General features: G+C 52.5%; 1 protein-coding gene across 1 annotated transcript in view; it reads right to left on the reverse strand.

Moving 5' to 3' along the window:
- Positions 1 to 17,867, reverse strand: part of LOC105979627 (contactin-associated protein-like 2) — a 614,985-nt gene that overhangs the window by 172,974 nt on the left and 424,144 nt on the right. The window contains exon 9 of the mRNA XM_045288903.1: positions 5,942 to 6,091. Coding sequence (XP_045144838.1) covers positions 5,942 to 6,091 — 150 coding nt within the window. The remainder of the gene's footprint in view (positions 1 to 5,941; positions 6,092 to 17,867) is intronic.

The following is a 17,867-nucleotide window of genomic DNA, read 5'->3' on the forward strand; positions in this document are numbered from 1 at the left end:
CACTGGCCTGTGATCTTCCTGCATTCGGCGTCATTGCATGTATTTCGTGAGTCTGAAGAGGACTTTATAGATTGGCATCAGACATATGGACTAATATCGGATGTATGGACTTGATCTGGACTGGGCTGGGAGTTTTTCAATATTCAACTGCTCTTGTACATAGAGCTCTTTCTCGTACACGGGAGTGTCTGTGAATTTGTATCTCTAGTCCACCCAGACTGACACAGCTGGGTGCTCCTTTCGCTCAGCTCTCTCCCTTTCTCTCAATGGACAGCAGTCTCCCCTCAGGAGACCAGAGCTCAGACCCTCACCCGCTGACCAGCGGGCTGCTCACATGACACCACGCCCTGGGGGTTGCTGACACTGGGACATAACTGCCAAATTACATCATCTGTAACTGCCAAGCCACGGGAAATCCTGGTCCAGCCAAAGGGACACCTATTTGGGGACACAATCCACAGTGTCCTTCCAGCACGAAGGTTAAAAGGCAGGAGGGGGTCAGCAAGGTTGACTTTACATCCCTGCTGGCAAACTGGAGATATTAGGAGCCATTTGAGATGATGCATTGATTTCTGAGAAGAAATGAGTACTGCGAAGGAAACCGTGTCCACACTGAAGAAATGCTGCCCTTCTGCTGGGACCTGGCTGCTTTGGGAGATGGACCTCCTTGCTCTCCTCTCTGCTTTGCTCGCTCACTCTCTGCAGGGCCCGGAGCTCCAAGGCTGCTTTCTCTGTGATCCTGGATCCTTCTGCCTCCCACCAGGAAGCCTGGAGATGGATCCTTTGGAATCTCAACAAGGCACCTAATTAGCAACCCACTAAAAACAAAATAAGTTAATTATGTGTAATTTCTTCACGAAGATCAAATGGCAAGCAAATCCCTTTCCTAAGGCTGTCCTCTTGTTCTTTGTATGAAGGAAAAAAAACCAGAGATCAGATGAAACTCCTAACTGAGGGAGCTCCTGGTAAAAGGGGCTTCTAGGCCATTGTGCAAGACACAATGCTCAGCGTGCGCCCCTGTGGATATGTAAATATTTAAGGCAGGGGTTGCATCCCTGCGGATATGTAAATATTTCGGGCAGACCCCTGCCTGCAAAGGGGAGCGGAGGGAAACAAGCAGAAACCAACTCACGAGGGAGCAGACATCTGTCCCTCTGCAGTTCATCTCAGTGATGCACACCAAGAACCTGCTTAGGACTGGATCCACTGCCCTGCAATCAGATCGACTCCGGTGCCGCTGAGAAGGGAGGGGAACAGCCCCCACGGGTGCCAGAAACAGAGCCACCTTCTCCTGCCCACAGGGAAATGGGTGGGTTTGAACCATCGACCTTGCTGTCAGAGCCCAACATTTCACCAGCGGTGTCACCGGGGGGATCCTCTAGCCTGGCAGGCAGTGTGAACCGCGCCTAATAGAGTTGCCTGGTCTGCAGCCCTGGGCACGTCACTGAACTCTGCGTGGGCCAATCTTCTCTGTGGGATGGAGACCAGGCCAGGCCCCCCTCCCCCTTATTTTTTATCCTGCACACAGTCTCGATCTTTTCTCCTGAAGTAGAGGGCCTGGGACAAGGGGAAGATGGATGTCACTGTGGCTGCCACAGTGGGCTCGGGCATGGGAACAATAACGAGGGTGGCGCAGGAGCAGGTGGTGTGTGCTTCTGCTGGGCACAGGGTCCCTGTCAGTTGGAATTCATCCAGTGGCACCGAACCACAATAAACACCATTCAGCAATGGCAGATCGGGGGCGGTTGATTGGTTTAATCCACCTTCAGGGTAGCACAGGGCCAGGTAGCACTGTCCTGTTAACCAGAGGCCACCTGGTGCCAGAGCCCCCTGGGCAGCAGCTGCCTCCCACTGAGAACTGAAGGGTGGGGACACCTGCAATGCTCGCCTATCTCTGCTCAAAAAAGACAGCTTATTGTGGAGCCCTACAGAGGTCGCTGAAAAGAGCTTTTTCTCTGATAAACAAACCATCAACTTAGAAAAGGGGCCTTCCTAAGGGGCTGCATCAGCTTAAGAGATAAACATAAGATTCCGTTAAATCCTTGTGAGGAAAAACCAGAGGTGCTCCTTCAGCAAACAGTGAGGTCTTCTAAGGAGGCCTGGTGAGGCCGCGGGGCAGGCGCTGGGCTGCTAACCACAGCTTATACATTACCAATGACACCCTGTACCCTGAGGGACCCTGAGCAGGGCTGCAAGGGTGCACCTTGGAAGGGCGTGTCATGTCAAGGGTTGTTTTGACTTTGCATGGCAGAGTATAAGAGGCACGCAGGGAGTCTTGCCTTGAAAACCCACTTCCGGCCAGGTAGGTGATGCCGGCTCACAGTGGCCCTTCAGGACAGGGCAGAGCTACCCCTGTGGCTTCCCGAGACTATCACTCTTTAAGAGAGTAGAACACAGCCTGTCTTTCTCCGAGGGCTTGAAATGCTGGTCTGGCGGTCGGCAAGCCCATCCAGCCCTCCTCAAGGCGACAGGGATGAAAGGGTTAAGGCTCCATGCTAAGGATCGGGACCCTGATTGCTCCAGGGAGGAACCATGAGACCTTCCTGATGGATCCTGGTCAGAAGCTGGTGGGCTCTCTCAGCCTTCACAAAGCCAACCTCACTTCCCATCCAGCCTTGGCCAGCTACCGGAGCTCAAAACGAGGCTCCTGAGCTCCTCTGGTGACCCCCTGTTCTCTTGACAGGAGCCCTGTTCACCCTTCCTTCCCGTGGGCTCCACAAGGCCCTTCTCAGCAAAGCCTAGGGGTGCTCGCATCATCGGCTTTCAGAACCCTCGGGCTGCCATGGGGACCGGCCAGGTCATGTGTGGTGACAGTGCATTGACTAGAGCTGTTGGGGTACGGAGTGAGCCATGGGGACAACAGAGAGATGTGGAAACACGGTTGGAGACTAGTGACCCCACAGGCAGGGCAGAACATCCCCTGGGGTCCCTGCCCCATGGAGTCCAAGCCGTGGGTCTCCTGGAAGCCCTCTGCCTGCTTTTCCCCTGCGGAGCAGCTGCAGGGTCCCCATGGCCCACCTTCTGGTTGGCAGCCTGATGATTAACTCACAGAGCCACCACTCTCCGCAGAGACGCTCTGATAGTGTTCTTTGGGGACTCTTTGGGAGTCAAAAACACTTGTTATAAGAAGCTTAGGTGAGGATGATGGCTAATTGAAACTGATACGAGAGCTCCACCCCCCACCCCCCTCAACCCCCGGCCCCAGCAGCCCAGGCTTCACGGCCACGTGGGGACCCTGGAGTGAACCATCAGCCTGGGTGCCACTTGCTGTGGCAAAAATGATGCTGAAGTGTCCTTCCTCCACGTGCCACGCCTGCAGCGGCAGGAGTTCTTCCCAGGCATCCTCCCCTGCCACACTGCCAAGCTGGAGCCCCCGGTGCGGCGGGTTAAGCCCTGGGCTGTGCTGCAAACTGGCCACCCCTGGACAGGAGGAAGAGGAGGCGGCCTGATCCCACAGAGCTCTGCAGTCTCAGACCCCGCTGCTGGCAGGGTGGCCATGGGTCAGAACTGACCAGCATGCGAGGTTGATTAGGTCAATGGGTGCCTTGCCCTTGACAACGGGAGCCCTGTGATGTCAGAGGAGCCCTGAGCTCCAGGGTGGGTTAAAGGACTAATTTGGGGGCGAATAGTCAGGTGGAGGGGGTCTCCTCTGAGCCTCTGCCTGTGCGGAGAATGGCGGGGGCTCCTCTCTGAAGGGCCTCAAGGGGACTTGAACCTCCAACCTTTCCTTTTTGGTGAGCGCTCAGCCTTTGCTCCATCGAGGCCCCAGTGCCGAGGCTCCCAGAGCCAATTGTCCTACTGCTGCCTTTACAGAAAAAGAATTGCTCCGCAACCCCCACTCCTGGCCCGGCCTTTGTAAAGGCCGCTTGTACTGCGGCCCATCATCCAGGGGTCTGCTTTCACAGCTCCCTGGATCCTTCCAGTGCCCCTCCCCTCCAGTCTGGACGATGCGGGGCAGGATGGCCCACTGTAGGAAACACAGGGACCCAGGCTCTCCTCAACCCCAGAGGAAGCCAATGTCCCAAGACTATTGGGTCTGCGCTCCCGTATTTGTTGACTGATAGTGAGTAGGGGTTCTCCCTCCATGAACTCCATCCCGGGGGTCCTGATGACCACTCTGTGCCCCACCCGTCTGCCTGGAGGGAGATCAACACTGGCCTCAGGCCTTGAACTAGGAGACCTGGGCCTCAGACACCCCGAGTGCCATTTCCTGCCGTCTGCGGTGACCTGTATTCCACGGCAACAATGACGGCCGCCAGCCAAGCAGAGCCACATCCATTTAGATATGACATCTGGGGGGACAGTAGTGTGTCCATTCGGTAGCTTTGCAACCTATCACGGAAACCAAGCCGGCAAAACCAAACAAACCCACAGCCTCCACTCTACCCCAGGCTAGACCTGCCCCATCAGCGTCTGAGACCCACTCTTCACGGGAGTAGAAAGTCCTGTCTTTCTCCCAGAGTGGCTGGTGGTTTCGAACTGCTGACCTTGCAGTTAGCAGCCCAACGTGTCACAACGATGTCACCAGGGCTTCTCCTTCCTGTCACAGGCCCTGCGGACTCACTCCCAGACATCCCACCTGACTTCCGACCCCTTACCAAATACTGATTAGGTGCATGTTAACACCACGCCAGCTTATCTCCCACCACCCTCAGTGGTCCCAGAAGTCGCGCCATTTGAAGGCTTCTGCTCTGGGCTGTCACTCCAGGGGACGTTGTTGTCAGGGAGGGAGAGCAGGGTTCAGGGGGAGGGGATGCCCCGGGCTGGCGGGCAGATGTCTTGAACTCACTCCATGGCTGGCTCTAAATCAGGAACCTGGCAGGGAGCCTGCTGGAGCCTCTGTTTCTTCTTCTACACGGTCACAAACGTGTGGCCTGCCTGCCCGGTGCCTGCATGTGCGCCTCATCTGCCTTCCTGGGGTTTTATCAGGGTTGGGGCCACATCCTGGAGGGGGGGGGCATCTCTGCACTGAGAGTAGGCTCCTGGCCCGCCAGCTCTCATACAGACTTACCTGGCTAAAACTGGAAAAAAAGGTGTATCAATAAATATTTGTAAGAATAGATAGACAGATATTTGAATTTTAGAAACATGCCGGGTTGGGGGCTGGGGCAAGAGTGAATGTACATGGGAGGGGCTTCGAAAGCCACGTGGACAAACCCCACAATCTATTCACTGCATTTCCCACTAACTCTCTGAAAACCCCTGTACTCAGACATTGGATTGAAGAGAGATGCTTTCAGAGGCCAGCAAATGCACACACAGAAGTTTCAGAGCTCAACCCCAATCTCTGCGGATGGTGCGTTTGGTTAGTGCTTGGATGGGATGGTTTAGGATGGGGATGCAACTTCACAGCAGGGAGATTCGTCTTAGGGACCCATCTGGCACTTCAATACAATGATTAAAGATGACAGAACCGGATCTTGCTGCAGAATCTTTCTCCCAGTGAGGGAACACACCAGGCTGCTGCCGCGAAGTGCTTCTGGACATAGTCAGACGTGTTCTTCCCAAACATCTCACTACCACCGAGAGCTTTCCCACGCCCCTCCACCAACACAGGACAGATTAGAATGGGCCCCCAGGGGGCAGGGGGTTCTGGAAATATTCGCAGGAGTAGAAAGCCTCATCCTTCAGCCAGGAAGCTGCTGGGGCAGGTGTTTCTACCTGCTGGTCTCGTGGTCAGCAGTTCAACACCTAACCCACCACGCCACCAGGGCCCAGGTGTGCTCCTCCAAACTCCAAACTCCTTCCCACTCACAGGGACCCTTAGTGCAGAGCCGACCTGCTCCGTGGGTTTCTGAGACCCTCCCTCCCTCCTCGTTGCTGGGGAGTCAGGCTTCTGGGGTCCATGGGCTTCTCCCCGACCCCCGTGCGGTCTCAGGGAGATGCCGCCCCGCCCACGTGTTGGAGAACCTACTAGCGCGCAGGTGACGGACGGCCTTACCTCCAAAGAAGTACTTCTGCCCAGTCTTCACCTGCAGGGGGCTGTTGGTGCGCACGGCAGAGGCCTCGTCGCCGTCGATGGTGAGGACCGCAAAGTTCTCCTTGGCCAGGAACCGCACCTCACGCCACTGCCCATTGTTCAGCCCCGAACCTGGAGGACAACATGAAAAATGGGTGCCCAGTGTCAAGGTGGCCCAGGGAAAAGTCATTCTCTCCGCCAGGAGGAGGAGCCAGGGCCATGGGCATCGGCATGGATAAAATACTGCTCGCCTTATCTCCAGAAGGCCTGGCTGCCCAGCAAAGGGGAGCCATGCACTAACCTGGCCCTGGACCCCCTGGGGAAAGAGGGGCCCGGGCAATGCTTGGAGGGGGGCGGGGGGAGCGGTGGGTTATTTTAACTGATGATTACTGCCTTTATGTTACCCTCTGGAGGGCATTGCTGGAGCCCACTCTCAAATAGGCAAATGGATGCCCAGCGTGGGTCACAGGCTTCTCTTGAGTCTACAATTGTGATCCTCATTGTTTCTGCCCCGCTGTCCTCTCTCAGTAACCACATGTGGCTGCCAAGTCAACGTTGACTCCTGGTAACCCCTGTGTGTCTGCGCAGAACTGCGCTTCCCTTGGGGCTTTGGGGGCAGCCACTGGGTGGACTTGAATGCCTCCTCTTTCTCCTGCATGAGCAGCTGAGCACTACCTGTCTGGTCCACATTGCTCACAGAGCTCAAGAGCTGGAGGTCCGTTGAACTCACGAGCCCTTGAGATGCACAGAGCAGGCACATGTGCTCCCCGAGAAGGGAACCTCCCTTAGGAGGGAACCCTCCCGACCCCAACTGGGTTGCTTCCCTGTGGCCCAAGGCAAGCACCTTTGGGCAGGGACACAAGAGTGTAGACCATTCTTAAGACAGACGAGCGTTGAAGATTTGTGTTCCGTCTAAGCTACTGCACAATGATGGAGAATGGGGTGGCTCATTCCTACAACTCCGACTCCCGTGTGTAAGACCTGGCTTTAATTCCCAGCCAGGGCACCCCCCTGTCAAGCCACCACCTTCCGTCCCTGGAGGTTGGTGTGTTGCTATGACGACACTGGATGCGTTTCAGTGAAGGCTTCAGACTAAGGTGGATCTACTTCCAAAAAGCAGCCGATGAAAACCTCTGTGGCTTACGTCAGCCCCGGTCTGTTGGGCACTGGGCTGCCCTGAGGCAGCCGTGCTGACGGACAGAGGCGGAGCACTACCACAGCACTACTACCTGGGGGCCGCGACTTGCACTTTTGCTGTTCCCTGCCGGGCAGTGCCATCTAACGTCCGGATCCTAGGATCTCCTCCTTCCAGGAACCACGACTCCAATGCATAGTGACCCTAAAGGGCAGGGTAGAACTGCCCCTGGGGGTTTCCCTGACTGTAACACAGTGGTTCTCAACCTTCCTAATGCCCGACCCTTTCATGCAGTTCCTCATGTTGTGGTGACCCCCAACCATAACATTTTTTGTTGCTACTTTATAACTGTCATTTTGCTACTGTATGAATTGGGAACCCCCTGTGAAAGGTCGTTCGATCCCCAGGTTGAGAACTGCTGTTGCCGTAACATTTCATAGGACTACAAAGCCTCCTCTTTCACCTGAGGAGCAGCTGATGGTTTTGAACTGCTGACCTTTCGGTTAGCACGATGCCACCAGGGTTCCTTTACCAAGGTTCAATCCGAAATCAGGTCGTGCACAATCCCATTCCAAGAGGGGATCTCTGAGCAGGGGTGCTCCAGAGGCCTTCCTGGAAGTCTGTATGGAGACTCTTTGTCACACCATTAGTTTGTAACGATGGCACCACCAACTGAATTACGCACTTTGACAAACAAATAATTAAAGTCTGCTGTTTCAATTAGATTAATTGCAAGACGTTATTTTATCTTCCCCATGAACCGAGTTGCTACAGAAACCAGACCCCTTGCCCACCCACGGTCGCTGCTGCACCTCTGGGCTTGCATGGAGGTTCCCACCTGCTTCATTTCCCGCGAGTCCTCGCCAGGCCTGGCTCTGCCATCGTTGATAGGCACCCAAGAAAGACAGGTGGCAAGCTATCGTGGCACTCCTCCCTAATGGGGGCGAGGGTGACCCGAGGGCTCCAGGGAAGACCACAAAGGAAGACTGGCCTCCTTAGACCTTTTTCATGGGCAGGGACAGAGCCGCAGCCTGCTGCTCCCCCGGGCCAGCCTCCAGTTCGTCCCAGGGCCATCCAGCTGGACGCAGGCCACTCTGCAACCGTGTGACTTCATTTGAGCCTTCAGGAAAATGCCACCCGTTAAAACGACTCCCAAGGTCACAGGTCAGGTGAGGGGCAGTCTAAGCCTCCTGCTGCTTCTCAGGACGCCTGGCTTCTGCCCACATCAGACAGGTAGCTCGACTGACAGCTGTTGGAGCACCCTGTGTATCTCCGAGGACGATGGGTCCTCGCAGGTGGGTTAGGGGCACCTCCAGAGTGGGCTTAGTCTGACAGGGACACAAGTGCCAAAGACGCACTTCCTAAAGGGGGCAACACAAACCTCCACATTAGGTCACGTATTTATTTCTGACCCTACAACCTGCAAGTGCACAGGGCCTATCCCTCCTGATGGACGAGCGAGGCACCAGGGCATGGGCATTCCTGCTCAGGGGCACTGAGTTCCTGTTTGGGGGACGTCAGACTTTGGGTCATGGAGTGGAAAGTGTTCTGAAACATGGTGCGTGTGCTTAATGCCACTGAATGGTACACTTACTAGAGTTAAAACTGTGAATTACTTATGCCTAACACACACGTACATCAGAATGAGGAAGACAAGAAAACTGATGAATCTGAACGGTGGTATTGGTGAAGAATACTGACTATAGTGTGGACGTGCAGAAGAACACGTATGTCAATGTTAGAAGAAATACAGCCGGAATGATTCTTACTTAGAAGGCTGTCAAGACGGCATGTCACACACCTTGAACATGTTATCGGGGGCAGCGGGGGTGGGGACCAGTCCCTGGAGAAGGACAGCATACTTGGTAGAGGGTCAGCAAAAAATAAAAAGAAGACCATGACTAGAGGGGTCGACCCGGTGGCTACAGCCATGGGCTCCAACATGACAGCATTCACGGAGGGGCACAGGCCGGGCAGTGTTTTGCCCTGTTGCGTATGTGGCCAGCACTGGTTCAACACCACCGAGCACCAACAACACCAATATCGGCATTGCGTATGGGTACCTGGTGGTTCTTGCACACCACCCAGCCCATCCCAGCGCTTAGCAACCTTGCCGGGCAGCTTAGAGCCTCCACGAGGTGTTTGGAAGGCTGTTATCTGTGCGGAAGAAGGAAGCGCATTCTAGCCCCAGTCTTAATTTTTTTCCAAAGCAAAATTCATTCTGAATATCTTCTCTAACATCCCCCAACTTATAATTGTCAGCAGAGCTCGTTCAGTATGCAAATGTGCGCTGTTAATGAAACCCATTCTCTCTTGCCTGCCTCTTAATGGCATTATTTTTAAAGTAAGGCTCTTGAGGTGGCTGTCTTGATTGAACAAGAAGAAACAGATGTTACTCTTATTAGAGACAAGGAGAAAAGAGGAGCTTCATGCATATTGAAGGAAAAGAAAGTATTTAAAATAGAGCAGCAAACCAAGATGCAGCATCTGCTAGAAAAGGCGTCGGAAGGAATTACAGTGGCGAGTCTTATGTCTTTTGCTCAAGATTCAGTCGTGGGAGAACCATATATGCATTCGTCATGACAGTGAGAATGCTCCCTGATGCGCCAACGCTGGCTTCCAGAAGGCATCAGATGCCAGTGGCCAGAGTGTGCTGTGAAAAAGTCAAAGGGGGAAGGATCACGGGGACCCCTTGTGGCACAGCGGTGAAGCACTTGGCTGCTAGCAGAAAGGTTGGTGGTTTGACCCCAACAGCCCCTCCCTGAGAGGAGACCTGTGGGTCTACTTCTGTACGGTGACAGTGGAGGAGACGGCAGGGACAGCCTTGCCCCGAGGCGCCCTGCACCTAGGAGCCAGACTGATGGCACCACCAACAGCATGGGGGACTTCCAACAGGTAAGCAACAGTGCCCTTGACCTTTAAATCAAAGTCCCCACAGTGTGCTACTTGTTACATTAACCATATAAATAAGGATTTTGTCTAATTTGCTATTATTTTTTCTCATTTACATGTCCTAATTTAATTTATCTTATAAACACAATCATGGTCAGAGAGAATGGGTAGAAAACTGCATCACTGACTGACTCACTCATCCACTCACTCATCCACTCATCCATTCACTCATTGACTCATTCACTCATCCACTCATCCATTCACTCACTCAGTCATCCACTCATCCACTCATCCATTCACTCACTCAGTCATCCACTCATCCACTCAGTCATCCACTCACTCATTCACTCACTCACTCATCCACTGATCCATCTAGTCATTCATTCACTCACTCATCCATTAATTCAATCACTCATTCATTCATCCATCTACTCACTCACTCACTCACACACTCACTCATCTATCAACATATCTACTCACTCAGTCACTCACTCACTGCCATTCAGTAGATTCCAATTATAAAGACCTTACAGAATAGGGTAAAACTGCTTCCGTGCGTTTCTGAGACTGTAATTCTTTTGGAGAGCAGACAGCCTCATCTTTCTCCTGAGGAATGGCTGGTGGTTTTGAACTGCTGACCTTGTTAGCAGCCCAACACATAACCCACTACACCACCAGGGCTCCAAGAAAGGTGCTTAGATAGGGCAGCTGAAATACTCCTTTTTGTCCCTTAAAGCTAAACAATTGCCCGGTGGTATAATTGTGTATAGGAGCCCTGGTGGCATGGTGGGTTATCTCTTAAGCTGCTAACAACAAAGTTCTCAGTTCAGATCCACCATCTGCTTCTTGGGAGAGAGCTGAGGCCGTCTGCTCCCTTGAAGAATGACAGCCTCCGACACCCACAGGAACAGCCCTCCTGTGTCCTGTGGGGTCACTGTGAGTCGGTATGGACTCAATGGTGGTGAGCTAATGATTGTGTTTGGCTGTAGACCGAACATCACTGTGGAATGTGATCTCTGTTCTGAAAGGCTGCTGTGAGTTGGACAGGCTCCTGAGCGAGCAGCTTGAGAGCCCCTTTGTGTGTGCTGCTGGGAGCGGCCTCTTCCCGTCATCGATGGTGTTGTTAGGGGTCACCGAGTCCTTCTGACCCAGTGCGATCTCGTGAACAACAGAACCACACACTGTCCGGTCCCGCACCATCCGCACAGTTGTCCCCATGCCTGAGCCCATCCGCACAGCCACAAGGTCAACCCATCCTCTCGCTCACTGTCCATCGCCTGCACCAAGCACTTGATGAACTAGACATCATCCAAATGAACAATGCCAGTGCATCAATACACATGGCTTCAAAAAACTCCAAAGGAAGGCAGATTAGGATAAAATATTATATGTATATATGAATTTATTAAAATATTCTTCCAAAACACAAAGTAAAAAAAACATAATGCGCTAAAATCTGTTTCCAAATAAGGATGCATGCATAACAGAAGCAGATGAAGAAGTGCTTGAGATTATTAATCATCAGGTAAGCTGAAACCACACAAGAAGCCTTTTTACAGTGACTTGCTAAAAAGTACACTAATATTTAAGAATGGCCACCAAGTGGAGCCATTGGAATTTTAGACTTGGCTGTTGGAAGTTTAAGATTGTGCACTCACTTTGAAAAACTATCCACGAAGCCCTTATAAATTTAAATATTCATGGATCCAATGACCCTCACCAACATTTTACTGGACAAAATAGAAATGTGTTTACCCAAAATACATGCACCAGAGTATTCCAGGGGTGTTATGTATAACAGCTCTTAGGTAGCAGTAACTGTGTAATCACACTGTGTCTATTCAGATAAGAAACTAGCTATCAGGCTATGGTAATTACATAATCTGTTGTCAATTTGAGGCTTAAGAGTGAAGGGGTAGAGGTTATCCCGTCAATCAGATTGAAGCCTGATGATCTCATTTGGAGGCACTAAGGAGATAAAATAACTTGTGTAGGCAGGACACAGGTTGACTCCCTGGGAGACATTGCAGCTGACAAGACACATGGAGCTACGCTAGCACCCTGAGCTAGAGGAGCCATGTGGAAACCCCTGCCAGTACTGAGATGCTTTCAATGCTACTGGATCCACAAGGCTTCCCACCCACTGGCCTGAGATCTTCCTGCATTTGGCGTCATTGCATGTGTTTCGTGAGACTGAAGAGGAATTTATAGTTTGGTATCAGACATATGGGCTAATATCAGGCTTATGGACTTAATTTGGACTGGGCTGGGATGTTTTCTTAATGTACAGTTACTCTTTATATAAAGCTCGTTCTTATACACATATGAGTGTCTATGAATTCGCTTCTCTAGTCTACCCAGACTAACACACAGACCAAAGAAGAGGTATTCCTTATACAAGCAACAGGGTGAGTGCACGTTAAAACAGTGGGCTGAAAGGAAGAGTCTGGAGACAAAAGGTGACAGATGGATCCGCTGGTAGGAAATTCCCCACCGCTCTGTCAGTCTGTCATGCTGCGGTGGTTTGCATGTTGCTATGGTTCTGGGAGCCATGCCCCTGGAATTTTATAAGCCATAGTGGACAGGTTTCTGTGGAAGTTCCACACTCAGGCAGATGAAGAGAAAAGACTTGGTGCTCTAACTGTGAATGACAGCAGGGCCCTGTCAGATACCATGCTGAATGACGAGCCTCTACGTCGGAAGGCAGTGAAGACGGACGAGGGAAGAACATCTCCTCAGAGAAGAGGGAGCAGAATGACCGTGGAGTAAAGCTTTCAGGACTTCCAACTGTCGATGGGTCAAAACTGAAAATGAGAAGAACTACACGCATCTATTCATCACTGGCACATGGGCCGTGCAGAGTGTGACTCTAGGCAAAGAGGAACTTGTGCAAATGAGGTGGACCATCTAGAAACCATTATCATAGGCATCAGTGAGGTGGAATCGACTGGTGTCGGTCCTCTTTAATCAAACACTCATAGGATTTACTATGCTGGGATGAGCAAGTCAAGAGGAAGGCATTTCACTCATCGGGGAACAAGGAGATTTCAGATCTATCTTGAAGTACAATGTTGTCCGTGAGTGGATAATATCTGTTTACATACAAGGAGAGCCAGTCAATACAACAATGTTAGAAACTGATCAAACACACAACCAAGATGCATGGATCCAGAATAAGGGGTCTCACGGCCGATGTCAGGTAGATCATGGCTGACATCAAAGACTACCAGAAAGACGTGTCTGATTGCGTTTTACTGGCGACACAAAGGCGTTGAGCTGTGTGGATCCTAACCGTGGTGATGCACATTGTGAAATCGGGAATGCCAGAAGACATCATTATGGGCCCGCAGAGCCTTCACAGAGGGGCAGCTGACACAGCCCTGTGGCTGGTAGGCAAGAGGGCGTGAGGCATTTTCTGATGAAAATCAAAGACGTGGTCTTTAGTATGGATCCTATCCCAACATAAATACAAAAAAGCAGAGAAAGAAAGAAAAATTGACATTGTGATAAACTGTGAAGCATTTGGAAAGATCTCCTCTTACTCAAATGCCCAACTGGCACCTACGGAAGAAGCAGTCAAGAGAGAAGCCCGTGTGGAGCAGACCGGCTGCAGACCCCTCTCGGCGTGGCTGACAAGCAAGGCTGCCTGCCGGGACTTGGGGGTTCTGAGTCCAGCCGTGGTCTTGTCAGTGGAATCATCTGCATGAGAAAGCTGGATCCTAAATCAGTCAGACTGAGTGGAATTGACGTCTTTGAATTCGAGTGTTGGCTAAGAATATTGAACGAACTATGAACTTCCAGGAGAACGAAGAAATCTGTCTTGGAAGAAGTACAGAGGCAAGGACAGCGAGACTTATCTCCTGCCCTTTAGACATGGTATCAGGAGGCCCTGGTCCCTGACAAGGACATCACACTGCACAGAGGGGGTCATGGACAGGGGAGACCCTCAGTGAGATGGCTCCACACAGCGGCTGCAACAAGGGGCTCAATTACACAAAGACCAGGCCCAACAGGGGCTACATAGGGGGCTGGGCGGGGCATGGGACCTCAGTTGGCCAAGGGGACTGTGAAGGGAGGACCCTGTAACCCTGCTTCATAGCTTGCTGGGGTTTTTAGGACCAAGAGCACATTCATTAAAATAGAGCCATTGTGGTTTTATAATCTGTGGATCCACAGATGTAATTTCTTCCTAAAAAATAGGCCCAAATGGAAGAAAGTCACCTGAGTGTCCAGTTTTTATTTCGCTCAGTGGTATTCATTACTGGTTTCATGCCTCACTGTCTGCACGCTCAAACCAGAGGCAGGCAGTGCTGAAGCCACAGGGCCGCCCAAGGCTGGGCATGCCTAGGTGATTGTCTGCCACTCGTCTTGGCTCTGCCTACGTCACGGATCAATTGTAACACCTGCGTCTGATCTGATGGGGGCAAAGCATCGTCCACAGACACACCGTGCTTACTGGACATGGACACTGTCCAAAGGGCGAGGCTGCTCATCAGCCCTCGAACACCTCCACCCTCACGGAGGCCCGCTGAGGCTGTCAGTGTGGTTCTTGGGAAGTTTACCTATTATCCCCTCAAGGGAGATGGAAGTGTCTCTGTGCACACTCCTGCCATCTCTGAAGCGTTCCCCGTCTCTCACCGCAAGTGGGCCCTTGATGGCTCTGGCAGAGGAGCTGAGAGGACAGGGTATCTGGCTGATGATCTCCGGTATCAAGGAATCCGGATGCAGCACGCACCGCTGTACCTTTGCTGCTGAGAGGAAGCTGCAGGAAGACTGAGCCGTTGGGGAGAGTGGTTCTGGAGAACCCATGGCGTCTGTCTCGTGGCCTGAGGCTCTGAGTCCTGCCTCCAGCACCCCTCGGGCGAGAATGGAGTAGGGGTTCCGGTCCCTCACTTTCCTTGCTGTTCCCCACTTCCACTCCGGCCACCGAAGTGCTTCAGACGAAACGAAACAAGAGTATTTCATAGAAAGACTAAGGGCACACCATCAAAGGAGATAATGATGGCAATTTGGCTAATTTGTGAGTCGTTTTTCTCATGTTCTGTGTTTCGATAATAAAATACATTAAATGTCTGAAATGAACAATTGTTAAGAAATTTAAGACTAGCTTTCTTAAAATTAAAAAAGCGTGCATTTTGCAATTCTCTTTATCCCTCTGCATATGATTCAAACCCGGGGTTTCCTAGTAACCATATAGAACTGTGAATTTAAGGGCCTTATTTTAAAAGGACCCCTTTAAGAGAACACCCGGGTAAGCCTGCACTTGCACGGGGGCACCTGGATGAGGATGACTGCGATGGCGTGAGCCCCCAGAAATAAATCCCGAGAAGTCCGGAGAAGGCCCACGGCCACACCTCGCACAGAAAGCCCACTTCATGCGTTGCCTTCAGGCGCGGTCCTTTGCGCTTCACCCAGGCATCAGTGTCTCCACGTCACACTGCAAAATGCGTGACAAAACCATAGTCTCTGTTTCCGCAGACCCTCCTGCAGGCTCCCTTTGCCAGGGCTCCCTCTGGCCCTCCGTGGCCCTGGGGTCATCGGCATCCCGTAGCTTCTGGGGCCACTTTAACTCTGTGCCCAGTGTCAGCGTCGAGCTGCCCCTCAGGGTTTCCTGGGCTGCGCGTTGAGGGGACCAGGTCACCACGTCCTTCTTCCAAGGGGCTCCAATCTCTGACTTTTCAGTTAGCAGCTGCACACTTACCCCCTTGTGTCTCCAGGACTCCGCATGGAGGGCACTGGGCCCTTCAGCAAGCCACACGGAAGTCCTCGTCTCAGGACCCTGTGAGTGTGATCATGTCTGGACATGGTCTTGTTGGGTGTGGCTGAGTCCGTTCTGACTCACAGCGACGATGTTACAACAGAAGGAAACACTGCTCGGTGCTGCACCCACACACAGGGTCTCTCTTGATGATACGTTGCCGTAGCAGAGTGGAGCGGGTCCTTACTCTAGCACACTTGGCTGCTGTCTTCCTGAGGTCAGACCACAGCGGGGCACGGCCTCCTGAGTGGCGTCTTATAAGCAGGGGAGCCAGGAATGAAGAGAAACACCAGGAAGACAGAGCCCTGGGAGGATGCAGGGAGATGCTACTACAGGCCCAGGATGCCGAGGACAGTGGCAGCCCCCTGAAACCGAAGGAGACAAAGCAGGGCCTCCCTGGGGTCTTCCACCTGAGTCCAACACTGAACTCAGACTTCAGCCTCCAGCACTGGGAACCGACTGGGGCTCTCTAAAGCCAGCGCCTGGGGGTTCTGCTCGGACGGCCCCTCAAAGTAACACGGCATCTGACAGAGGCACATGCTCACACAGCATTCTTAAAAGGATTCACGTTTTTATCATAGATGGACTTATACGCATCCTTGGTTTCCTTTGTGGTGTACACAAGTGGTGAGCATGTATTCTACACACAAACCACAACATTCACACACACACACACATATACACACTCACACAAACGTATACACATACACGCTCATATATATACACAGACATGCACACACATACTCATGCAGCTGCACACACAGTGACACACATACACATATTCACATACCTGCGTGCACGCACACACAATACACACACCGACACACACATACGCACTCACACACACACAGCCTCCACTAGAGGGCCCAGCAGAGAGGAGTGCGGTGTGATGCCGCAATGCCCTGGCGTGTCTTGCCCCCGGCATCGGCATTTTGTGAGCAAACCCTGCCCTGCTCAGTCAGGAGTCCTGCCAGGGACACGGATGATAACTGGCCCTCCAGCTCGGGATCCCCGAGCACACTGGGCTACACACGCACACGTGCTATGGGGCTGTGGGGAGAGCGGACGATGGAGGGAGAGCAGTTGGAAAATCACTGCTCCACCAGACCCAGTGACCAGACTCGCTGCTGTGCTATGGACCCCAACCATGCAGACCCCCTGGGGCAGAGAGAACTGCCCGTGAACGGCCCGACACGGAACCCGGCCTGATGGACGCACTCCCAGGTAGTTATGTAATGTAAGGTGCACAGTTTGGCCTGTAAGTCTGAAAAGTCACAGAAATCTCCAGGCCAGTCAGAGCAGCGACGCCTGAGATCGCCAAGGATGCGACTGCTGGGGAGCTGGGGTCCTGCCTCCAGTGTTCCTGCGTCTCCAGTAGGACCCGGGGGGCATGGTGTGTGGACTCTCAGTTGTGTGGAAACAGCCTCCCAGCCTCGGAGACGACCCAGGCCACTGAAGGGACGGTGCTCTCTGATTGGTTTGAAACAAGGCGAGTCTCTGCCACTTCTCTGAAATAATAGGACCGGTGGAGTCTCCGGAGTCTGGAAAACTCAGGAGAAGTGTTTGGCACAAGCACTTGGCCTTCACTGAAGAAATCCTGAGTGCGCCAAGGCTGGGGGGCAGTGACCTCACCTCCTGTCCACTTGAGCGAAGGGGTGGAGTCTAGCCTGTCAATCAGGTCACAGCCAATGAGGCCTCTTCCCGAGCATTTTGGGAACTCCTGTCTTCCTTCTTGGAGGCAGGACACACACTCTCTCTGCTACATTTTCCTGCTGACAAGCCACATGGAGCTACGCTGATGGCAGCCAGAGCCCTGGAGCTGGAGGAGCCAAGCAGAGACCCAGGCCAGTGCTGAGATGTTAGGACGTTCCACCCATTGGCCTATGATCTTCCTGCATTTGGCATCATTGCATGTGTTGTGTGAGTCTGAAGAGGACTTTATAGACTGGTACGGAACATATGGGCTGATATCAGAGTTATGGACTTGATCGGGACTGGGCTGGGATGTTTTCTTAAGATACAATTAATCTTTGATGTAAAGGCCTTTCCTATACATATATGAGTGTCTGCATTTGCTTCTCTAGTTTACCTGGGCTAACACGGCTGGGGAGGGAGCCATCACT

The sequence above is a fragment of the Echinops telfairi genome, unplaced genomic scaffold (genome assembly GCF_000313985.2).
Source record: "Echinops telfairi isolate 266 unplaced genomic scaffold, ASM31398v2 ScPeMD7_23;HRSCAF=83, whole genome shotgun sequence".
NCBI classification, from domain to species: domain Eukaryota; kingdom Metazoa; phylum Chordata; class Mammalia; order Afrosoricida; family Tenrecidae; genus Echinops; species Echinops telfairi.